The following is a 27,322-nucleotide window of genomic DNA, read 5'->3' on the forward strand; positions in this document are numbered from 1 at the left end:
TTGTTCAATGGGAGAGCCCAGTAGCGGAGTGCCCTCTTGTCTCACCCAGTTCTGTTGCAATCTTCTCTCACTCACACCATCTACACACTACAACTCACTCATTCACTCACTCACTCTGTAACAATCTTCACTCACTCTTACACTCACACCACCCACCCTACAACTCACTCACTCACTCTGGAACAGCGCTGTAGCAATCTTCACTCACACCACGCATCTACCCACCAACCTAATCACCCACCCACTCACTCACTCACTCTGGAGCAGCTCTGTAGCAATCTTCACTCACTCACTCACTCACTCATACCACCCACCCTACAACAGCTCTGTAGTAATCTTCACTCACTCACACCACGCATCCACCCACCAACCCAATCACCCACCCACTCACTCTGGAGCAGCTCTGTAGCAATCTTCACTCACTTACTCACTCACTCACTCACACCACCCACCCTACAACTCACTCACTCACCCTGGAGCAGCTGTTGCAATCTTCACTCACTCACTCACACCACCCATCCACCCACCAACCCAATCACCCACCCACCCACTCACTCACACACCCCACCCACCCTACAACTCACTCACTCACTCACTCACTCACTCTAGAGCATCTCACTCACAGCCCACAGTTGTATTAATGAGTGAGTGTATCAACAAGCCTTCATTGCCCTCAGGGACCGGTGATGGAGAAGCCATGACTCCAGCTGCTTAGGGAGTATTACCAGCACTCATTTGCCAGATCACTTCAGTCAGCTCTATTTCAAACTACTGTAAATCTAACCCAAGGCTGTCATTTAGCCATTGTTACCATGTCAGTTGCAGACAATGGCTTCAGTTTCTGGGTCCTATTCCATGAAAGTGAATTTAGCTAAAAAAATCATAGCTCTATGTTAAAGTATGGGAATAACGTTCATCTTAGTGCTATACTTGTCACGGTTCTATGTTAAAATATGGGAATAACGTTCATCTAAGTGCTACAACTATCACAGCCCTATGTTAAAGTATGGGAATAACGTTCATCTTAGTGCTACAACTGTCACTGTTCTATGTTAAAGTATGGGAATAACGTTCATCATAGTGCTACAACTCTCACAGCCCTATGTTAAAATATGGGAATAACGTTCATCTTAGTGCTACAACTGTCATGGTTCTATGTTAAAGTATGGGAATAACGTTCATCTTAGTGCTACAACTGTCACTGTTCTATGTTAAAGTATGGGAATAACGTTCATCTTAGTGCTACAACTGTCACTGTTCTATGTTAAAGTATGGGAATAACGTTCATCATAGTGCTACAACTCTCACAGCCCTATGTTAAAGTATGGGAATAATGTTCATCTTAGTGCTATACTTGTCACAGTTCTATGTTAAAGTATGGGAATAACGTTCATCTTAGTGCTACAACTGTCATGGTTCTATGTTAAAGTATGGGAATAACGTTCATCTTAGTGCTACAACTGTCACGGTTCTATGTTAAAGTATGGGAATAACGTTCATCATAGTGCTACAACTCTCACAGCCCTATGTTAAAGTATTGGAATAACGTTCATCTTAGTGCTACAACTCTCACAGCTCTATGTTAAAGTATGGGAATAATGTTCATCTTAGTGCTACAACTGTCACAGTCCTATGTTAAAGTATGGGAATAACGTTCATCTTAGTGCTACAACTCTCACAGCCCTATGTTAAAGTATGGGAATAATGTTCATCTTAGTGCTACAACTGTCACAGCCCTATGTTAAAGTATGGGAATAACATTCATCTTAGTGCTACAACTCTCACAGCCCTATGTTAAAGTATGGGAATAATGTTCATCTTAGTGCTACAACTGTCACAGTCCTATGTTAAAGTATGGGAATAACGTTCATCTTAGTGCTACAACTCTCACAGCCCTATGTTAAAGTATGGGAATAATGTTCATCTTAGTGCTACAACTGTCACAGCCCTATGTTAAAGTATGGGAATAAAATTCATCTTAGTGCTACAACTCTCACAGCTCTATGTTAAAGTATGGGAGTAAAGTTCATCTTAGTGCTACAACTGTCACTGTTCTATGTCAAAGTATGGGAATAACTTTCATCTTAGTGCTACAACTCTCACAGTTGTATGATAATGTATGGGAATAACATTAATCTCAGAGCTACAACTGTCACAGCTCTCTGTTAAAGTATGGGAGTAACATTAATCTCAGAGCTACAACTGTCACAGCTCTATGTTAAATTATGTGACCTACAACAGTAGACCAAGCACTAAGACTGCTTCCAAGAATGGCACTAGATTTCAATGAGTTTGATAGCAATTATTTTTTAAGTATGATCATATTTTCACTTTGGGATCTAAAGACTCGCTAAACGCCGACAATTACAGACCATCTCCTCCAGTGGGAACGAGGCAATGTAATGCATTAATCCATTTACTTGGGAGATAAACTCCATAATTCCCCAGGGCGCGGATGTTATTAACTGTTCAATTCCTCCTCACCAGTAAGCTGCACAGCTGCCCTCATTGTGCCCACAGAGTTCTCAGCGATACAGAAGTATCTACCGAAGTCTTCACTCTCAATGTGCTCTACATGGAGTGTCGAGACAGTGGTGATGTTGTCCATGCTCCGGCGTGTGATGCTGTGACGATAGTTGTCTCTCACATAGCTCCCCATGTGTTCCCATTCGATGGTCGGTCTTGGATTGGCCTTGACCTCACACTCAAAGGTCATGGACTGACCTATGGCCTTCCTAACCTCCTCAGCATTGACACTGACCTCTGGAGAAACTAAAAGGATAAGAGAACAGGTATTGAACACCACTGACTGTACAGCCACACCCTCACTAGGTCACCCTGCCTTGATGGTGTGGTCCTGTTGAACACCACTGACTGTGTCCAGTGCAGCCACACCCTCACTAAGTACCCTGCCTTGATGGTGTGGTCCTGTTGAACACCACTGACTGTGTCCAGTGCAGCCACACCCTCACTAAGTCACCCTGCCTTGATGGTGTGGTCCTGTTGAACACCACTGACTGTACAGCCACACCCTCACTAGGTCACCCTGCCCGGATGGTGTGGTCCTGTTGAACACCACTGACTGTGTCCTGTATAGCCACACCCTCACTAAGTACCCTGCCCTGATCGTTTGGTCCTGTTGAACCTCTCACTAAGTCACCCTGCCCTGATGGTGTGGTCCTGTTGAACACCACTGACTGTACAGCCACACCCTCACTTTGTCACCCTGCCGTGTTATAAGGATCTATACAGAAACGTTGCCTTTACAGTAATTAAAGAAGTTGTTATCCATAAATAGTGTCTACTTTGTCATCCATCAACTTCTAAGTAATGTCTATCAAACAAGCACAGTCCAATCAACTGACATCCGGTTCGTAAACAACATGGAGATTTCAGTCAATTGGAAGATTTGCAAAGCATATGTACTGTCTATTGAGCATCGACAGGTATTTTCCAAATCTTTTCATGTTTTTAATCAACTCGCTTGATTTGGTGCATTTCGTGAGGTAAGACAATTACAATAATCACAACATAGGTCTTGATTATTGATCAGATCAACTTGACTGGCCGTCACTATTTTGTTTGAAGTAAAAGCAGGTGAGATTAGAGGTGGAGTCTGATTGGTCAATAGGATAGACATAGATGGGACATCACTCGTGTTAGCCACGGGTACGCTACGATTGAGCCACGAAATTCCAGCATAGCTCAGCAAGTGACATTCCCTGTGAAGGGTGGTCCTGACACTTACAGTTTACTTGGAGGTAGAACGTTTGACTTGCATCTGGTTGGATGTCGTTGTGAGCATGACAAATATATTGGCCGATGTTGGCCCAGTATACGTTCATGAAAGTGAGGCTGTGACCTCCAGCTGGGGATGGTCCTGAAACACAAAGGTCATGCATTAGGCAATGTCACCAATACATACAGCAAAGATATGATCTGTCTCTGACTACACACAAACACCTTAAAGGGCAAGTTCACACGGAAATGAACCATTTTTTCTTGTACTTTTTCCACATTAAAAGTGTTAACATAGAAGTGTCATAGACAAAAATATAAAAACATCATATTTAATTAACATATTTTTTGCACTAAAACGATTCATATTTTTCACATTTACCAAGTGTTCTATTTCCATAACAAAAACACCATGGCTTATGCCCCTTGCAATATGACGTCATTGGTGCCAATTGATAAACATTATGACGTCATCATGCTTTGTTAGAGCCGCTTCACGTGGTGTAGGTACAGTTTTGTGATTCTAGCATCTCAGATGCCAGCCAGAATTGTGTTATGCTGAGACACCACTGCGCCGGAGTGTGTCGTAGACCATGTTGTTTTACCGCAAACTGGTCCTTGATATCTTTTGCGTTGAGAATAGACAGGGACCCAGTTGAATTGGCACCAATTACGTCATAATCTAAGGGGGATAACTCAGGCCTATTTCGCTCGTAAAACGAAGGCCTCATAACGGCATATCACTTTCACACTATTGTGAGCTTCCTACTTTCACTGTGAAAAAAAATGAGTGTATATTTTCAAACACAGATACTAACTAATTCTAAAATTGCGTTTTGTTTAGAAAAAGAAAGAAAGTGATTTTTGCGTGTACACTTCCCCTTTAATTCAGACATACTTTGCCCATTCACACTTACATTCACACTTTCATTCACACTTTCACCAACTCTGTAGATGCACAGCATCAACCCATCTGATGACGTTCATAATGATTTCTGGGACGTTGGGGTTGCCTTGTGGTTAAAGCATTCGCTCATCAAGCGGAAGACCCGATTTTAATTACCCACATGTTCAATATGTGAAGCTCATTTCTGGTGTCCATGTGTCATTGATAGAATATTGCTCAAAGCAGCCTGAAACCATACTAACTCATAATGATTTCTTTAAAGTTTGCTCATTTACAATTCCTGCACATGCTGTGGACCAAAAACGTCCTGTGTCACATCTTATCATTTAACACGACATGAGGAATCAAACCAGGGTCTACAAGGGGAATCAAACCAGGGTCTATACATGGGAGAATCAAACTAGGGTCTACATGGGAGAATCAAACCAGGGTCTATACATGGGAGAATCAAACCAGGGTCTATACATGGGGAATCAAACCAGGGCCTACATGGGAGAATCAAACCAGGGTCTATACATGGGGAATCAAACCAGGGTCTATACATGGGGAATCAAACCAGGGCCTACATGGGAGAATCAAACCAGGGCCTATACATGGGAGAATCAAACCAGGGTCTATACATGGGGAATCAAACCAGGGCCTACATGGGAGAATCAAACCAGGGTCTATACATGGGGAATCAAACCAGGGTCTACATGGGAGAATCAAACCAGGGCCTACATGGGAGAATCAAACCAGGGTCTATACATGGGGAATCAAACCAGGGTCTATACATGGGAGAATCAAACCAGGGCCTACATGGGAGAATCAAACCAGGGTCTATACATGGGAGAATCAAACCAGGGTCTATACATGGGGAATCAAACCAGGGCCTATACATGGGGAATCAAACCAGGGTCTACATGGGAGAATCAAACCAGGGCCTACATGGGAGAATCAAACCAGGGCCTACATGGGAGAATCAAACTAGGGTCTATACATGGGGAATCAAACCAGGGTCTATACATGGGGAATCAAACCAGGGCCTACATGGGAGAATCAAACCAGGGCCTACATGGGAGAATCAAACCAGGGTCTATACATGGGGAATCAAACCAGGGTCTATACATGGGAGAATCAAACCAGGGCCTACATGGGAGAATCAAACCAGGGTCTATACATGGGGAATCAAACCAGGGTCTATACATGGGGAATCAAACCAGGGCCTACATGGGAGAATCAAACCAGGGTCTATACATGGGGAATCAAACCAGGGTCTATACATGGGAGAATCAAACCAGGGCCTACATGGGAGAATCAAACCAGGGTCTATACATGGGAGAATCAAACCAGGGTCTATACATGGGGAATCAAACCAGGGCCTATACATGGGGAATCAAACCAGGGTCTACATGGGAGAATCAAACCAGGGTCTATACATGGGGAATCAAACTAGGGCCTACATGGGAGAATCAAACCAGGGTCTATACATGGGGAATCAAACCAGGGCCTATACATGGGGAATCAAACCAGGGTCTACATGGGAGAATCAAACTAGGGTCTATACATGGGAGAATCAAACCAGGGTCTATACATGGGGAATCAAACCAGGGCCTATACATGGGGAATCAAACCAGGGTCTATACATGGGAGAATCAAACCAGGGCCTACATGGGAGAATCAAACCAGGGCCTACATGGGAGAATCAAACCAGGGTCTATACATGGGGAATCAAACTAGGGCCTACATGGGAGAATCAAACTAGGGTCTATACATGGGGAATCAAACCAGGGTCTATACATGGGGAATCAAACTAGGGCCTACATGGGAGAATCAAACTAGGGTCTATACATGGGGAATCAAACCAGGGTCTATACATGGGGAATCAAACCAGGGCCTACATGGGAGAATCAAACCTGGGTCTATACATGGGGAATCAAACCAGGGTCTATACATGGGGAATCAAACCAGGGCCTACATGGGAGAATCAAACCAGGGTCTATACATGGGAGAATCAAACCAGGGCCTACATGGGAGAATCAAACCAGGGCCTACATGGGAGAATCAAACTAGGGTCTATACATGGGGAATCAAACCAGGGTCTTCATGGGAGAATCAAACCAGGGTCTATACATGGGAGAATCAAACCAGGGCCTACATGGGAGAATCAAACCAGGGTCTATACATGGGGAATCAAACCAGGGTCTATACATGGGAGAATCAAACCAGGGTCTATACATGGGAGAATCAAACCAGGGCCTACATGGGAGAATCAAACTAGGGTCTATACATGGGAGAATCAAACTAGGGTCTATACATGGGGAATCAAACCAGGGTCTATACATGGGAGAATCAAACCAGGGTCTTCATGGGAGAATCAAACCAGGGTCTACATGGGGAATCAAACTAGGGTCTATACATGGGGAATCAAACCAGGGTCTATACATGGGAGAATCAAACCAGGGTCTATACATGGGAGAATCAAACCAGGGTCTATACATGGGAGAATCAAACCAGGGCCTACATGGGAGAATCAAACTAGGGTCTATACATGGGAGAATCAAACTAGGGTCTATACATGGGGAATCAAACCAGGGTCTATACATGGGAGAATCAAACCAGGGTCTTCATGGGAGAATCAAACCAGGGTCTACATGGGGAATCAAACCTGGGCCAACACTCTAACCACTGGAATACCTCACCATCTTGGATCAGGATATACAATTTGATCGGGTGATCTAAAACTGCTTCGGGAATTTTCAAGGTCAGTAATCTCTAGCAGTTCTCCTTAATCCTTAAAAACATACATCTAGAAACTAATTGCTGAAAACACATAGAAGCAAATGAAAACCGGCAGTTCTACTCGTTGATAAAAAGCTTAAACAGGTCCTCCAGTCTGGCTCTGGATCAATACAACATCCAGGCCTGGGAGGATGGGAGGAAGACAGATGGGGGGAGGGGATCAATACTGGGGGTGGGGGGTGGAGACGGTCCCTGGGGAACAAACAATAATTTAAACCAGTGGGTCCAGGTCAGATTCACTGCAATATGTTACAGTGTAATAAAGCTTACAACCCTGTAGAATGAGCTTTGTGCTTCAGAAGATTCCAATCTAAGTTAGCAACAACAAGAAGCAACGGACACAGAAACAACGCTGGCCATTAAAGTTGCAAGATCAGACTGGATTAGTTTTGGATGCAGCAAAGATGCTATTTCCAATCTGAGGCTCCAGATGAATGATTTATTGAAATGCGGATATTTCAGTTTCAAGACAGTGTTTTAAAGTCTCTCTCACACACACACACACACACACACACACACACACACACACACACACACACACACACACACACACACACACACACACACACACACACACACACACACACACACACACACACACACACACACACACACACACACACACACACAGCATCTGCAATGTGCAATCTGCAATCAGCATAAAAAACATACTCACTCACTCACTCACTCACTCACATTAGTGTGCACCACAAAGCACAAGCTTCCCGATCTCCGCACAGTGATTAATGGTTCTTTTTCAGACTGGTTATTTGCTGTGTTTGCATTGCATCAGCTTTACTAAGGAGATGGAATTTTTGCAATTCATATTTGTCAGACATCCATGTTGGCACTTGCCAGCATATAGTAATAGAAAGAATAAATATCATTCTTTACAATATCATCATATCATAATGGCAAATGTCTATGCCACACATCCAGTAATTATGGAGTTAACAAGGGAGAACATCTGTTTCTCTCTGCAGAGTTGTGTCCCTTAAAAGTCCATATGTTCTTGATCATGGGTTTGAATCCCAGCATTTCTGCAATCACAATACTTGGTTTGTCTGTACCCAGGTTGTTGAGTTTTACTGAAGCTGGCATGGTATATATTAAACACTGTTGAACCCCAATCACTCACTCTCACCTTTAAATCACAAAGCATTGAAAAAGGATGAAAGTTATTGGATCCTTGTAGAAGTTCCCATGTCCCCAAACTCTATTTTCAAACAGTGAGTGAGTGAGTTGGGTTTAACGCAACTTTTAACAGTATTTCAGTTATATCACGACGTGTCAGCTTGGTGTGGGAGGAAAGCCCGAAGTGATGCAGGCCTTAGACGTTTACCACTTTTGTGAAACCCACGAGCACGGGTATGGTGCTGACAAACCTAGAAACATAATTGGGAAGAACCGGGATTCCAACCCACAATCATTGGTTTCTGGCATGTCCAAGGGATGCAACTCTGCACAGCGAATTGCGGCACCTAAGATGACTGGGCTATCCATGCCCCTCTATTTTCAAACAGAACAATATTGAAAAATATCAGAAATCAGAGAAGACGGAAGGAAATTTTAGTTTTAATTGGTAATTTGTGACAGTTATCATTATTGGGATAAGTACCAGAAGACTTTAACAGGAAATATTCCCCACTGCAGTGGCCTTGAGGGAGTTGGCACACACTGAGACTGTGATCTGTCAGGAGATAGCACCATTAGTGTCCCCCCTCCCTCCCCACATCGTCCCCTCCCACATCGCTAACCATTATCTACCACACATAATCTGACAACCTCAGTGTGCAGTGCATCAATTGGGGACACATCATGCCTCTTTATATTCTAAAAAACATACCGTATTCAACGTAACAAGCACCCAGGGCGCTCTCAAAATTAGAAATAGGGGAATAGTATTTTGGTGACAGCCTGAAATGTTTATATACGACAGATACATTTTCCAGAATTTAATTGCCCATAATTATGGTGCATATAACACACAAGTGCGTATTATACACGAATAAATAAGTCTTATGTACATGGATCAATCGGAAGGGGTGCTAATTGGGATTGTTCACTTGCCAATATATTAACAAATATCGCTGTGGGTTCTTATTACATCGAATACGGTAAAGCTTTTCTCCACTTGCTGTTTGTTTCCCCAAGCTACAGATGGTGGAGAGTTATAAAGCATCTTTTGTTGTTTAGTGTATATTGTGGTATGTCAGCTATGCAGTCTATTTCTTAGAATATTGTGTTAGCAACACAAGCCATGCTAAACAAACCACAGGGGCCTCCACTGGGTCATTGAGGTATCTAAGGGGCTCGGTCTGTTTTTTTATGAAATAAATGTTACATAAAATGGGGGGGTTGGGGGGTTGGGGGGTTGGGGTCAGCACAATATGATACAGTCCTGAGACCATCAACTTAAACATTCTTCAGAGCAGCAAAACCCTTCCTCAGTAACTCACTACTATAGCAATCTTGCTATCCCATTTTATGTTCACAAATATATGCTGAAAACTGTCTACAACAAGGCAATAACAAGTGGATGCCTTGTCTTTTGGACTGGTTCCATGCTCCCTTTGCACTGCAACATCTTTTGTTATGTTCTTGGATTCCTTGAGCGAACGATTCCTTAATCCAGCTCATCTATTTTCAATCTGTGGCTTAAACGTGTGCCTGGAAGTCAGGACTATTTCAGCTGTATCAGAACCTGACAGCACTATTTCAGCTGTATCAGAACCTGACAGCACTATTTCAGCTGTATCAGAATCTGGCAGCACTATTTCAGCTGTATCAGAATCTGGCAACACTATTTCAGCTGTATCAGAATCTGGCAGCACTATTTCAGCTGTATCAGAATCTGGCAGCACTACTTCAGCTGTGTCAGAATCTGTCAGCACTATTTCAGCTGTGTCAGAATCCGTCAGCACTATTTCAGCTGTGTCAGAATCTGGCAGCACTATTTCAGCTGTGTCAGAATCTGGCAGCACTATTTCAGCTGTATCAGAATCTGTCTGGTGTTGTGGCTTTAACCGTATGCCAGTCACTGTTTTTGGACACCTGGGACAGAATCAGTGACATCCCTGTGCCAGGGCCACCAAGCAGCAGCGTAATGTAATCCTCTCTGTGAGAGTCTTACAAACCTTTTGTCTCCACTAGAGCTCAGAGCATGTGAATGAACACGGAAACGTAGTAGAGTGGTATTATTGGTTCTCCCCGATACCCGAGGGACAAGCTGACCTGCAGGTTACCCTTACAGAGGCTGTAGCGCCGGCGCCAGTATTGAGTCCTGGTAATGAAATGCCAGAGCAACATGAACACCCAACACTTCAGTGTGTAGCATCAACATCACAGGCTTTCAGATGCAGCGCTCTCTTCACAACAATTTGAATTGATTGTTTTCTATGCTGTCGATGCCTGGATATAAACCTAGAAGGTTTTTTTTTTAACGTGATCAATTAAAATATTTGTTCCGAATATGTGACAGAGTGATGACCCAAAGGTCACTGATATAACATTCAAGTGGATTTCCAAACCTACAACCACATCCGTTCGTCACATACCTCTCACCCACACACCCTCCTCTCATCCCCTTACCCATACCCCACATGCACACAACAACCACACCAACACCAACACCAACACCCTTGCATATTCTCACCCATGCCCCACCTTCTCACACCCCACGCCAACAACAACCACACCCCACACTCAAACCCACACCCCTGCATATTCTCACCCACGCCCCACCTTCTCACACCCCACGCCAACACCAACCACACCCCACACTCAAACCCACACCCCTGCATATTCTCAACCACGCCCCACCTTCTCACACCCCACGCAAACACCAACCACACCCCACACTCAAACCCACACCCCTGCATATTCTCACCCACGCCCCACCTTCTCACACACCACGCCAACACCAACCACACCCCACACTCAAACCCACACCCCTGCATATTTTCACCCATGCCCCACCTTCTCACACCCCACGCCAACACCAACCACACCCCACACTCAAACCCACACCCTTGCATATTTTCACCCATGCCCCACCTTCTCACACCCCACGCCAACACCAACCACACCCCACACTCGAACTCACAGCCCTGCATATTCTCACCCACGCCCCACCTTCTCACACCCCACGCAAAAACCAACCACACCCCACACTCAAACCCACACACTTGCATATTCTCACCCACGCCCCACCTTCTCACACCCCACACCAACACCAACCGTACCCCAACCTCAAAACCCAAACCCTTGCATATTCTCACCCACGCCCCACCTTCTCATACCCCACACCAACACTAACCGCACCCCAACCTCAAACCCACACCCTTGCATATTCTTACCCACGCCCCACCTTCTCACACCCCACGCCAACACCAACCACACACCACACTCGAACCCACACCCCTGCATATTCTCACCCATGCCCCACCTTCTCACACCCCACACCAACACCAACCACACCCCACATTCAAACCCGCACCCCTGCATATTCTCACCCACGCCCCACCTTCTCACACCCCACGCCAACACCAACCACACCCCACACTCAAACCCACACCCCTGCATATTCTCAACCACGCCCAACCTTCTCACACCCCACACCAACACCAACCACACCCCACACTCAAACCCACACCCTTGTATATTCTCACCCACGCCCCACCTTCTCACACCCCACACCAACATCAACATCCCATAACAAAATGTCCCCCCTTTACCCCAGTTCCCACCCTCCCTCACCCACACCCTCACCCACACCCTCACCTTCCTACATTTTGTACAATATTTTAGAAGATTGTATGATATACATGTCAATTTTTTCACCTTAAAAATACATATATTGCAATATTTTAATTTCTATCACCCTTTAATAAACTCTCTCCTTGACATTGGCTAGGTTATTCTTTGGCTGGCAGAAGATTCCTGTCTGCAGATTACAAAACGTTCAACAGTTCATGTATGTATGTAATAAATCTTTCTTTTACAGGAGGAGAAAAGAAAGCCTGATCGCTTAGAGAAACTGCAAGCTGATGCCAGTTTATCACAAACTCTTCTCCTTGCATGGGGGCTGGGAAGTTTCTCCTCTTCACATCAAGGCAATTACTCTCGCTGTCAACTGCTATTTTAACTTTACCATCAATTCCCCCAAACCAGTTTCTTATATTTTTTTATCACACAAGCTGCATGCATAATAATATGAAATGAAATCTTGTAATTCAATAATATTGGACCTCATACTCATATCATATCCTTAATATGAAGTAACACCAATATAAGTCTATGAAATATATCATTTATAGCAGCATGTGTTTCATAGCAACAATTGTTAAAGATAGCTAGTACACATGTGGAAAGAAATACATTTTTGTTGCACATCTCAACTTTCATCACCCTTGTCTTTTGACAGTGTGGTTATAGCGAGGTGTGCAGGGAGGCACTGTATAAAGAGGCCGGGGACATATTGACAGTTGTTGCTGCAGTGGTGCTCTCTGGCCACTATTCATGACAGTGTGGTTATAGCGAGGTGTGCAGGGAGGCACTGTATAACGAGGCCGGGTACATATTGACTGCTCTCTGGCCACTATTTATTACCACCCTGTGATATATCCCAGGATCAGCAGATATACACCAGGGACTACACCAACTTGTGACATATAAACCGGAATATTCTCATACAAGATACTGTCACAGGAGCAATAGAATAGAAAGTATTTATGCAGCAGCGGCAGTAACGTTGCTGTCTGCAGGTTGAGGCAGCACTGTCAGGCTACGGAGGGAGCGATACAGAACGATACAGCACTGTTACAATGCTACCTATGTGTTGTATATGTCTATGTCATACAGGCATGTGATATAGGATTGCGATACAAGGGTGTGATACAAGAGTCATACAATGATGTGATATGAGGATGTGATACGAGGATGTGATACAAGGATGTGATACAGGAATGTGATACCGGAATGTGATACCGGAATGTAATACCACAGTGAGCCCAAGGAGGTTGTGCACAATATAACACTACAGGGTTCTTCCCATGGTGTCATTGTGGAGTGTGGTAATTGAATAGATTGTTCTTGAAGGAATTAAGGTCAGTCAACAGCCATGAAATTTCTTAACTTTAACTCACTTGCATGTACAAACTCTTAAAGCATCTCCTGTTTAATCATTTGTGAGTAGAAGCCCCAGACAGTGTAGCAGATTAACTCGGGGGAACTCAACTATAGTGCACGCAGAATCTCAGACAAATTAACTAAAGCAGTTAACTATTGAAGACATTGAATAAATCATTCTGATGCTGGGTTTTTTACACCATGTCGGTTTAAGTGCATTCTGGGATAAAACCAAGGAAAATGGCTGCTGAAAAACTCACGACCCAACATGTCACCAGTAGTTACATCTATCAACAGCAACTCTGACAAGCTGGACAGGAATACAATATTTTGACTGCAGTGTGAGATGTTTGACGAATTAAGGGGAGGATAGCCTTGCACCTCGACTGTTCTATCTTTAATGCTTAAATACAATGGCATCCAGTTTCAGTGGCTGCAGAATGTGGTTCTGGAGAATTACTCATTCAATCTAGGGTGACTTCATACCACAGGATTCATGGTGTCTCTCTCTGTTGATACTTGAAACGTGTGTGACATAGACGACGGGATTCTAAACCACAAGATTCATGGTGTCTCTCTCTGTTGATACTTGAAACGTGTATGACATAGATGACGGGATTCTAAACCACAAGATTCATGGTGTCTCTCTCTGTTGATACTTGAAACGTGTATGACATAGATGACGGGATTCTAAACCACAAGATTCATGGTGTCTCTCTCTGTTGATACTTGAAACGTGTATGACATAGACGAAGGGATTCTAAACCACAAGATTCATGGTGTCTCTCCCTGTTGATACTTGAAACGTGTGTGACATAGACGAAGGGATTTAAAACCACAAGATTCATGGTGTCTCTCTCTGTTGATACTTGAAACGTGTATGACATAGACGAAGGGATTCTAAACCACAAGATTCATGGTGTCTCTCTCTGTTGATACTTGAAACGTGTGTGACATAGACGACGGGATTCTAAACCACAAGATTCATGGTGTCTCTCTCTGTTGATACTTGAAACGTGTGTGACATAGACGACGGGATTCAAAACCACAAGAATCATGGTGTCTCTCTCTGTTGATACTTGAAACGTGTGTGACATAGACGAAGAAACCACAGGATTCATGCTGTCACTGTCTGTTGATAATTGAAACGTGTGTGACATAGACGAAGGGATTCCAAAACCACAGGATTCATGCTGTCACTATCTGTTGATACTTGAAACGTGTGTGACATAGGCGAGGTGACTTCATACCACAGGATTTAAGGCGTCATAGTCTGTGCTGATACTCGAGACTGTGTGCAAAGTGTATGATGAATGTCGCCACTGTCAATTGGCGCGAATGTTTGTGACATGGGCGAGATGAGTCTGCATGTCAGCATCGCCGGCATGGGGGTGGAAATCGGTCTGTCATCCTTGGGAGTCCTTCTCATCCTCATCACAATCATGATTCTGAGAAAGAAGCCATTGAAGTCAGCGTACACGCAGATTCTGGTAAACACGGCGTTGCTCGACATCATCTTCCTCCTGAGCCTCCTTGCCAGCAACATCCTGTACCTCTCCTCCACTGCCAAGCTGCTGCCGATACAGCCCTTGATGTCAATGATACCATTTGTGCCACTGACCTTGACCTTATTGACGGCAGAGGTGTACATGGTGGCTGTGTTGATGATCAAGAAGGTTATTGCACTGTTGGAACCGGGCAGGTTTGAGCAGTGTTTGAGTGAGAGAAAGACGTTATTTATTGTGATTAGTGTATGGGTGTTGTCAGCGAGTTATAACCTGCCCCACTGGTGGGCTTACATGCCGGCCGCCTTCAGCAGTCAACGACAGAACTTCACCTGGCCACATCTATGGAGGGACGACAGCGACAAGTTTAAAGGATCATATTTCTATAAGAGAGTATATGGCTTGTATCTTCTGTGTGTGTTTGAGCTTCTTGTGCCAATATCTGTGTTCATCGCCGGATTGGTGTTGTTGCATAATTCGAGGAATTCCAGACTGGAGGATGATGAGGATTCATTAAAAAGTCTCGATCGGAGACAATGGGCGATGATGAACCGTAGCCTGTCGACTCCGATCTGGTACATTGTGATGTTGACTCTGTTGTCCAGGCTGGTGACAGCGTGTTTCCTCATTGCCAGAGGGCCCAAGTACTGCCCAGAAGTTCACGCCTGCTTATTTTCTGAGAATATTGTTAGAATTCTGTATATATGTATTGCTTTCATCAAGTTTCTTATATATGTGTTCTGTCTTCCAAGTTTTAGAAAAGCAATGCAGGTGGCCTTTAGCTGTACATTACAATGCACACATCGGGCACAGCAAGTCTAGATAGAGACCCTTTGTTTAACATTAAAACACACACATTGGGTGAAGCAAGTCTAGACCTGTAGGTTCTTCTAGTGACCCTTTGTTTGACATTACAACACACACATTTGGGGGCAGCAAGTCTAGACCTGTAGGTTCTTCTAGTGATCCACTGTTTAACATTACAACACACACATTTGGGGGAAGCAAGTCTAGACCTGTAGGTTCTTCTAGTGATCCACTGTTTAACATTAAAACACACACATTTGGGGGAAGCAAATCTAGACCTGTAGGTTCTTCTAGCGATCCACTGTTTAACATTACAGACAAATATACCAGTGGTTAACATTACAACACACCTGGGGAGATGCAAGTCTAGGTTCTTCTCGTGACCCACTGTTTAATCTCACTATACACACGTCGAGGGAAGCAAGTCTAGACCTGTAGGTTCTTCTAGTGACCCTTTGTTTAACATTACAACACACACATTTGGGGGAAGCAAGTCTAGACCTGTAGGTTCTTCTAGTGATCCACTGTTTAACATTACAACACACACATTTGGGGGAAGCAAGTCTAGACCTGTAGGTTCTTCTAGTGATCCACTGTTTAATATTACAACACACACATTTGGGGGCAGCAAGTCTAGACCTGTAGGTTCTTCTAGTGATCCACTGTTTAACATTACAACACACACATTTGGGGGAAGCAAGTCTAGACCTGTAGGTTCTTCTAGTGATCCACTGTTTAACATTACAACACACACATTTGGGGGAGGCAAGTCTAGACCTGTAGGTTCTTCTAGCGATCCACTGTTTGACATTACAACACACACATTTGGGGGAAGCAAGTCTAGACCTGTAGGTTCTTCTAGTGATCCACTGTTTAACATTACAACACACACATTTGGGGGAAGCAAGTCTAGACCTGTAGGTTCTTCTAGCGATCCACTGTTTAACATTACAACACACACATTTGGGGGAAGCGAGTCCAGACCTGTAGGTTCTTCTAGCGATCCACTGTTTAACATTACAACACATACATCGGGGGACCTGATGGTTCTTCCGGTGACCCTTTGTTTAACATTACAACACACACATCGGGGGACCTGATTGTTCTTCCCGTGACCCTTTGTTTAACATTACAACACATACATCGGGGGACCTGATGGTTCTTCCGGTGACCCTTTGTTTAACATTACAACACATACATCGGGGGACCTGATGGTTCTTCCGGTGACCCTTTGTTTAACAATACAACACATACATCAGGGGACCTGATGGTTCTTCCGGTGACCCTTTGTTTAACAATACAACACACACATCGGGGGACCTGATTGTTCTTCCCGTGACCCTTTGTTTAACATTACAACACATACATCGGGGGACCTGATGGTTCTTCCGGTGACCCTTTGTTTAACATTACAACACATACATCGGGGGACCTGATGGTTCTTCCGGTGACCCTTTGTTTAACATTACAACACATACATCGGGGGACCTGATGGTTCTTCTAGTGATCCACTGTTTAACAATACAACACACACATCTGGAGACCTGTAGGTTCTTCTAGTGACCCTTTGTTTAACATTACAACACACACATCAGGGGACCTGTAGGTCCCACTGTTTAACATTACAACACACACATCAGGGGAAGCAAGTCTAGACCTGTAGTTTCTTCTACTGACCCTTTGTTTAAAATTACAACACACACATCAGGGGACCTGTAGGTCCCACAGTTTAACATTTCTAGATCTTCAGGCTTGAACGACCCAGTGTTGTATGAAAGAGCCATAAAGGCTACAGCAAGTCTAGGTCTGCACATTATCTGTCTGCCAGTGTCAACTATTTCCAGTGACCAAAGATTTCCGTGAACCGTTTCAATGAAAACAAATTGCTCTTTTTTCAAATAATTGGACTCTTGCCAGAAAGGAGAGACCAATTAATTTTCATGCATGGATGCAAAATGAAAAATAAACAAGGAGAAGAAATATGTGATTTCAAATACATTTTTGAAAAATCTCATTATTTGAATTATTGTTTAAATATTAATATTATTTACGTAATACATAAGTATTAAAATGGATGCTTAAAGCAAATTGACCCTACTTTTTTTCATTTTGTCTCCTGTAAAAAAATCAATAATCTTTTCTGATTTACATGTTGTTCAGAATGTCAGACAATCCATATTTATCAGCTCTTGGCTTTTTTCCTATTTAACTGCAAAACCAAGCAAACTGATATTATTTCCTCTGCATGAATTATATTTTCAACTAGAAAAAGTGTTTGGCCCAAACTGAAGAACATCATGTCATAGCTTTCATTTACGCTGTATCGCTGACCACATTGTGCCCCTAAATATACAGCCAAAGTACAGGTGTAACTACAGGTACGCATAAAGGTGGATGTATGCATACATACAGGTCTGAATACACATACAGGTGTAATTACAGGTGTGAATACACATACATGTGTAATTACAGGAGTAGAGACAGGTTTGAATACACATACATGTGTAATTACAGGTGTACATACAGATGTGAATACACAGATGTGTAATTACAGGTGTAGAGACAGGTGTGAATACACATACATGTGTACTTACAGGTGTGAATACACATACAGGTGTACATACAGGTGTGAATACAGATACATGTGTAATTACAGGTGTACTTACAGGTATGAATACACATACATGTGTACTAACAGGTGTGAATACACATACAGGTGTAATTACAGGTGTACATACAGGTGTGAATACACATACATGTGTAATTAGAGGTGTACTTACAGGTGTGAATACACATACAGGTGTAATTACAGCTGTACTTACAGGTGTGAATACACATTCATGTGTAATTACAGGTGTACTTAGAGGTGTGAATACACATACATGTGTACTTTAAGGTGTGAATACACATACATGTGTAATTACAGGTGTACATACAGGTGAAAATACACATACATGTGTAATAACAGGTGTACATACAGGTGTGAATACACATACAGGTGTAATTACAGGTGTACATACAGGTGTGAATACATATACAGGTGTAACTACAGGTGTACATACAGGTGTGAATGCACATACAGGTGTAATTACAGGTGTAATTACAAGTGTGAATACACATACATGTGTAATTACAGGTGTAGAGACAGGTTTGAATACACATACATGTGTAATTACAGGTGTACATACAGATGTGAAAAGAACAGATGTGTAATTACAGGTGTAGAGACAGGTGTGAATACATATACACGTGTAACTTCAGGTGTACATACAGTTGTGAATACACATACATGTGTAACTTCAGGTGTACATACAAGTGTGAATACACATACATGTGTAACTTCAGGTGTACATACAGGTGTGAATACACATACATGTGTAACTTCAGGTGTACATACAAATGTGAATACACAGATGTGTAATTACAGGTGTGAATACACATACAGGTGTAATTACAGGTGTGAATACACATACAGGTGTAATTACAGGTGTACATACAGGTCTGAATACACACACAGGTGTAATTACAGGTGTGAATACACATACATGTGTAATTACAGGTGTAGAGACAGGTTTGAATACAATTTTATGTGTAATTACAGGTGTACATACATGTGTAATTACAGGTGTACATACAGGTGTGAATACACATACATGTGTAATTACAGGTGTACATACAGGTGTGAATACACATACATGTGTAATTACAGGTGTGAATAAAGATACAGGTGTAATTACAGGTGTACATACAGGTGTGAATACACATACAGGTGTAATTACAGGTGTACATACAGGTGTGAATACACACACAGGTGTAATTACAGGTGTACATACAGGTGTGAATACACATACAGGTGTAATTACAAGTGTGAATACACATACATGTGTAATTACAGGTGTAGAGACAGGTTTGAATACACATACATGTGTAATTACAGGTGTACATACAGATGTGAAAAGAACAGATGTGTAATTACAGGTGTAGAGACAGGTGTGAATACACATACATGTGTAACTTCAGGTTTCCATACAGGTGTGAATACACATACATGTGTAATTTCAGGTGTACATACAGGTGTGAATACACATATATGTGTAACTTCAGGTGTACATACAGGTGTGAATACACATACATGTGTAATTACAGGTGTAGAGACAGGTTTGAATACACATACATGTGTAATTACAGGTGTACATACAGATGTGAAAAGAACAGATGTGTAATTTCAGATGTAGAGACAGGTGTGAATACACATACATGTGTAACTTCAGGTGTACATACAGTTGTGAATACACATACATGTGTAACTTCAGGTGTACATACAGGTGTGAATACACATACCGTATTTGACGTAATAAGCGCCCCGCACTAATAAACGCCCATGGTGATGTTTGCTAAAATATTGCCAAGTGAACAATCCCAATAAGCGCCCATCCCGTTTTATCAATCTACACAAGGCTTAAATATTTTGTGTATAATGCCCACTTGTGTTTTATACATATCCTTAATGATGGGCAATTAAATTCTGGAAAAAATACATCTCTTGTGTATAATACTCACAGACTTTTCTTTTGTATCATTACTGGCTGTCAGTATAAACCAAGAAATTTACAATCTTTCAACTTTATAATTTATTCTAATAAATTATGTTCTAATATTCTAATAATTTCTGATTTTGAGAGTGCCCTGGGTGCTTATTACGTGGAATTCAGTACATGTGTAAGTACAGATGATCATACAGGTGTGGATACATGTGTGTTTCTCCGGTGTGTCTGGTTGTGTCCAATTTCTCCAATGTTTTTTTATTATTTCTGTATTTGACTAGTGCCCTACCACTTATCCTATTGCACACATATGGGGATTTGCCTTGTAATATACTTCAGATCTCACCTGTACGTCAACAGAATGAAAGACTGACAAGTTTCAAGGGCCCTTCAAGATCACTTCCACATATGCAGCATTTATTTTTTTTCTCTAGAAACTTTGGCACCACTTTGGACCAGAAATCTACAAAGTTAGTAGATGCTAAACAGTTTGGACCGGAAATCTACAAAGTTAGTAGATGCTAAACAGTTTCCATTGGAAATCTACAAAGTTAGTAGATGCTAAACAGTTTCCATTGGAAATCTACAATGTTTGGAGACACAAAGCAGTTTCAATTGGAAATCAATAGAGTTTGTCGACGCTGCACATGATGCATTAAACAGACATTCCATGTATAACTTTGCCCATGGCTTTTTTTTGACAAATACAAATGATCTGTGGTCGAAAAACAATATCAAGTTGCAAACAAAAATTCAAAGGGATGTCTTGAAAATATGGTCGGCTGGTGAAACAGGAAGAATTCGAGAAAAGAAATGTGAGGCTCTGAGGTACAGACTTACTCCCTTTACCAATCAATCTCCTTGGAAACGTGCTAACAGTCTCAACATACAGAAGACAATTCGTGAAATTCTCTCATCGAAAAATGTGTGATTTCTTGGTGTTTGGTGATCCATGCATCAAGGAATAAAAGCCCTTATGCTGGCTTCTCCTGTTTGCTGTCATTTCCATCGAGCATGGTGAACAATAACTTCTTGGAGTGGCCGTCAGAAGTTGGTGTGATGTACATTAACAGTTTCCTATGGATCAACAACTTCCTTCGTACAATTGAGGCGACATTTCCGTGTAGCACACTGTTATCAAGCGAGATTGCTTGCCTCATTGTCACCTCTATTGTAATAAAGAAGTTGTTGATCAATAGAACATGGGAACATTATCTGTAACAGTGAACAGCACTGACATTGAACAGCGAAGCCCCAAAACAGTATTGTTCATTTTACTTCACTATGCACAAGTTCTTGTACTGATGTCTCTTGCCCTAGTTTTTTTCTTGCATCAATAAGAGTGTTTACACAATAAAATTCAGTTTGCTATATCTTTTATCTATATTCAACTTTGCTAATAAAGGTTACAGGAATCAATAACGAGAGAAAAAATATATTTTCTTTCAATAGCTTATCAAACTTATAGCTAATAAAAGTTTGAACTTCCTTCATCAAACTGTCATAGCGACTGATTTACAACCCCAATTGTCTGAAGAACATTTAATTGCAAAGGCTCATTACCCTGGACCCATGACATCTATATGCCTTGAAACACTTAATTGCTGTTATCTATAAGATGCTAATCCTAATTGTTAATCCCCATCTTTGTGTACATCGACTGTCTGCCATCCTGCTGATGAATTACTATTTATATTTATATTTATCGATCATACTTTAATCAGGTTTTCTTTGTAGTACTAATATCCAATTTAAAGTAACTTTAGAGGCAGAATGATATGAACTGCCAGGCAAAAGAAAGTACACACTTGGAAATTGAATTTGCCCAAAACATTACCAAAACGTTACCAGCTAGGTAAAAACAGTCACCGAAACACTACAACCGTAAGGCCCAAACACAACTAGGGTACCTGTATAAAATCCATCAGATCCAAATAACTGTTTCTTTTCGCCCTGCAGATTACAACTGACTTGACTCTGTGTAAATTTGCGAAGATGTTTTTACTCATGACCGAGTTGGGTGCACACAATTGAATACTAGCACTGGCTGATAACACAACATTCCTAAATCACATTATCTGTCTTCTCACAGCAAACTTAACCAAATTAAGAACTTGTTTTTTAATTTAGTCTCTAACTAGTATTTTTCCAACTGTGTTTTCCTGTTTTCAGGGAAGTAATGTTTGAATCTGTCGGTAACTGACCATGTTATTTGAAACAGCCGCCTTCTCCTGGACATATTTCTTCTGGTTCGTTACAGTCTGACTGTTGCAGATCTTCTCGCCACTTGCCTTAACTGACAGGTCCTATGAACATTGTTTTGATCCTACTCTCCGTTGATTGGCTACGGGCTTGTGTAGGCGTGTCAAGTTATGTGCATAAATTAAACATGTTAAACAATCACCTGAATCATGTCACGCCACAGTATGAATCCTACACCTGGAATATTTATCAATCTCGTCATTTTTGTCTAAACGGATTCATACAGTTTGCACATTGGTTTTTTTATTCATACCTCAATGAACTGAAAAAAATACACTGTCAATCCTTAAATGAGTTGTTTCAAAATGATAGCAAGTTAGATATGCTTTAAAACACTGATTTGTAAGGAAATTGTATCGTACAGGCATGAGTGCAGTAATCAGTGTCTTACACACCCTAAAATCGCACCATTTTGATATCGAATGTATGCATTTTGTGTATTCTCATTATCGCAGTGGCGCATTAATACAAAACACATCGGTAATGAGTGACGTACTGCTTACTACTCAAAACAAATGTGACCCAACAAAAAAAGGTTTATTACATATCTGTGGATTATCAAGGCAATGATGATGATGCAGGTTAGATAAGATCAAAGAACATGTACCTGCTGGAACAAGAGTTCATAATTTTTACTTCAAAGAAATTACCAAAAATGTACAACAATGTTTACTTCCGTATGACATCACTTCGGGTGACCAACTTTTACAAAATGGTGTGTTCACTGACAACAGCACACAGGATTTTCAGAGGAGGATTTTCATTGAATGGGCAATCATATATACATAAATGTGTCATGTAAGTAATCAGAAACAATCAGACAATCTGCATACTGTTATTGTTTTCATGTTTTCCAATGTAACCAAGAGAATTAGTCAGAAATGCAGATAACTACCGTCACCGTTATGCGTGATTTTGTGTCAGTCATAGCGACACAAAGGACGAAACTTTTACGATTTCTGTTAAATTTACCTGATCATTGTAGTGTATTTGTGCTAAAATACTCTGCCCATGAATATTCTCAAAAGCATTAGCCAATGTACGAAACAATGAGACGAATGGATCTCTCGAAATAGGAGAAAATGCTATGCAGTGTAAATTCTGCAATTTGCTTTGTTTACATTTCAAACAAGTACAGTTTTCCGAGCACAGCGTTTGTTTCCATGCCAAACTTATTTTGCTTGATTTCATCTAGATAATTTGTTTTAATCACAAAGAACATTTCTCATTTGATTCTAAAAAGTACGAGGAATTCTTTTTGTTTGTTTGTTTGTTTGTTAGTTGTTTAATGCCGCACTCAGCAATATTCCAGCTGTATGACAGCGGTCTGTAATAATAATCGAGTCTGGATAATGGAATTTAGACAATCAGACATGGTGTGATTGACACCATGAACATTGATCCACACAATTGGGATACGATGACAACGGCACTCAGTCATCAGTCTTGACATTATATTTTCACAACATGAATATATTTGCAAGTAAAGATGAAGTAATAATTGAACACAACAACAAAATCCTCAAAACGGATTGACTCAATTCCAGATTTGAATTGGTAAAAATAAAAACTGCTTTCAACCAATTTTGGGCAGCCATGTTGGAGGGAAAACAATTCTGCTTCGAAAAGCATAAATGAATCATGAGAGCTTTATCTTCACCACAGCAAAAAACAACAACATTTCACTAGATTTTAACAGCCACATCTGACATGACACCAATTGTCTGATTGTCATCAGTCAGTTTATAAAACAAGAATTACAGATATAAGGGTCTCCTTCTTCAAAATGATAAAAAATATAATTTTTCTTATAGTGAACTAATAATATTATTAGAATATTCCACCAATTTCATTTGCACAGAAATTACTCATGAATGTCATACAAAATTTACAGCTTTTCTGCAGTTATATTTGGCAGAAATCCATAAGACTCTTGAGTTGAACTGCGGGATTCAGCTGACACAGCAGTTTCTCAGTGAGGGATATAAAACCCATAGAATCAGCCCCTAGAAACAATACCCACACCATAGTGACATTCTGCAGGTTCTGTGATTAATGATTTAATCAAGCCAATGCAAGGAGATGCAAGTTATTGCTCCGATGACCAGACACCATCTCCATACCAGCGCGATCCCACACGGATGCAAGCTATCTTCGCTTGTCATATTTATTTGGGTTTGTTTTGAAGCGGAGCACGTCTCCACTCTGCTAAGTCCTATTGACATGATTCTCATCAGTGATGGCTTTAACATGCTAATAGGCTCCATGTCCGACAAGATTGTCAATATGCTGCTCAACTGTCATTAACCTTCAATCAGCCATGTCGTTTTCAGCATAACATCCTGCGGCATTTCTTGATAGGAAGATGAAATGGTATGTGAACGGTTCATACATATTCGAGTGAATTCTCATATCAGAATGTGAAAATGTTGAATACATTTACATACCCAGGACCATGTCTCTCAAAGACGCCTAGTTACTGGATCAATGGCGGCCTTGGACTTTCGACCCTAAATCAACTGTGTTATAACTTTCTGTGGAACAATAATCTGTAGTGTGTGTGTTATTTGGGTGACATCAATGAGAAGCCAATATTGATATGTATCAGTGCAAAGTAGATGCTCTCTTCATGAAGTCTAATTTGTATATGTTAGATAGAAGCCCATCAAGTCTCAATAACAGATATAAGCCTAAAAAGTCTATATATTAGATATAAGCCGATCAAGTCTATATATTAGATATAAGCCAATCAAGTCTATATATTAGATATAAGCTGATCAAGTCTATATATTAGATATAAGCCCATCAAGTCTATATATTAGATATAAGCCGATCAAGTCTATATATTAAGATATAAGCTGATCAAGTCTATATATTAGATATAAGCCCATCAAGTCCATATATTAGATATAAGCCCATCAAGTCTATATATTAGATATAAGCCCATCAAGTCTATATATTAGATATAAGCCCATCTAGTCCATGTATTAGATATAAGCCCATCAAGTCGATATATATTCTTCAAAAAATGAAACAAAATGCAGGTTTCTTTGGCCATAAAAGCAAAATTAGCAGACCAAGAGGTGCAAAATGAAGTGGTTTAATGTTTTATAGTGTCAGTGACAAATTTCCCGGATCAAAATGATCACAACAAGGACATCCAAACCATTAGTCGGGAAACATGTACGATTAGGAAAAACACACCCAGTGCATTAAGAAAAGGGCCATGGAGCTGCACGCAGTAGCACTATGAATGGTATTAATTAGCGGGGTTTTTGATTGCCTGGCATCTGCATCAACCGAACAGTGACAGTTCAACAACATGCCAAAGTAACAGAAGTGCAAAGAAACAACATCATAGGCCGCTTGCAGGCAGGGCAATCCCGATCATCTGTAGCCAGGGTTTTCAATTCAGGCTACCATTCCCCTGGATGAGATTCGTCTACTTGTCTCTTCCATAGGCAGGAGATGTCAGGCCGCTATCATTTCCAACGGGGCACATGTGTGTTATTGATGGTAGCTGACCTTCACCTTGGACCTTCCTATGTACCAAAAACTGAGATGACTCCAATCACCAAGTGTTCTCTCCACAACATTTTGGCTTAATACCTTGTACGGTTCCTCGCATAAATGTATTTTACTACCTCACACAAATCTGCCTTTGCGTTTCATTTTTGGAAGAGTATATTAGATATAAGCCCATCAAGTCTATGTATAAGATATAAGCCCCATGGGACTATTGCAGAGAGAATTAGGATAATATCAGGATCATGCATATCACATCACTTTGCAATCACATAAACTTTGATCTTCAACATGGTGTCCCCATTGTCATTACATTGCAAAACGGAGCATTCGTGATCCTCAATCTGTGCGAGTCTGCAAAGCTTCTGGACTTATCAAGTGTTATATGCAAATACTTCTAGCTAATTTTTCATCAATCAAAAGTACATTTGGCTGTATTATTATGTATTCAGTCTGATTAACATTTGACAATGATGGAGGGAGCCTTCTTTTCACAGAGCCTGTGGAGCTTTCTTCATAGAACACGTTGAGCCTTCACTTCACAGAACCTGCAGAGCCTTCTTTTCACAGAGCCTGTGGAGCCTTCTTTTCACAGAGCCTGTGGAGCCTTCTTTTCACAGAGCCTGTGGAGCCTTCTTTTCACAGAGCCTGTTGAGCCTTTTCTTTACAGAACAAAGCCTTCTCTTTACAGAGCCTGTTGAGCCTTCTCTTCACAGAGCCTGTGGAGCCTTCTCTTCAAAGAACCCGCGGAGCCTTCTCTTTGTAGAACACGTGCAGCCTTTTCTTCAAAGAACCTGTGGAGCCTTCTATTCACAGAAACTGCAGCGTCTTTTCCTCACAAAAACTGAGGGAGCCTTCTCTTCGAAGAACCTGTGGATCCGTCTCTTCACAAAAACTGATGAAGCCTTCTCTTTACAGAACCTGCAGAGCCTACTCTTCACAGACCCTGGGGAGCCCTCTCGTCACAGAAAATGAGGGAGCCCTCTCGTCACAGAGTAGGGAGCCCTCTCGTCACAGAAACTGAGGGAGTCTTCTCTTCACAGACCCTAGGGAGCCCTCTCGTCACAGAGTAGGGAGCCCTCTCGTCACAGAAACTGAGGGAGTCTTCTCTTCACAGACCCTAG

At 41.6% G+C, this 27,322-nt stretch overlaps 2 protein-coding genes across 2 annotated transcripts in view; one reads left to right on the plus strand and one right to left on the minus strand.

The window, feature by feature from the left end:
- Window positions 1-27,322, minus strand: part of LOC139459584 (uncharacterized) — a 185,452-nt gene that overhangs the window by 116,514 nt on the left and 41,616 nt on the right. Inside the window, exons 11-12 of the mRNA XM_071241138.1 lie at window positions 3,749-3,880; window positions 2,485-2,772 (exon numbers count right to left, since the gene is read on the minus strand). Of these exons, the coding sequence (XP_071097239.1) occupies window positions 2,485-2,772; window positions 3,749-3,880 (420 nt within the window). The remainder of the gene's footprint in view (window positions 1-2,484; window positions 2,773-3,748; window positions 3,881-27,322) is intronic.
- Window positions 14,698-16,142, plus strand: LOC139458855 (dopamine receptor 4-like). The gene has a single exon (XM_071240285.1). The coding sequence runs from the start codon at window positions 14,869-14,871 to the stop codon at window positions 15,880-15,882; it is 1,014 nt and encodes a 337-aa protein (XP_071096386.1). The 5' UTR covers window positions 14,698-14,868; the 3' UTR covers window positions 15,883-16,142.

Source organism: Haliotis cracherodii, unplaced genomic scaffold (genome assembly GCF_022045235.1).
Source record: "Haliotis cracherodii isolate W230 unplaced genomic scaffold, xgHalCrac1.p SCAF_13, whole genome shotgun sequence".
Classification (NCBI taxonomy): Eukaryota; Metazoa; Mollusca; class Gastropoda; order Lepetellida; family Haliotidae; genus Haliotis; species Haliotis cracherodii.

What these genes read in the sequence shown, in the direction of transcription:
- LOC139458855 (XM_071240285.1), top strand. Translation starts at nt 14,869, where the DNA reads ATGTCGCCACTGTCAATTGGCGCGAATGTTTGTGACATGGGCGAGATG.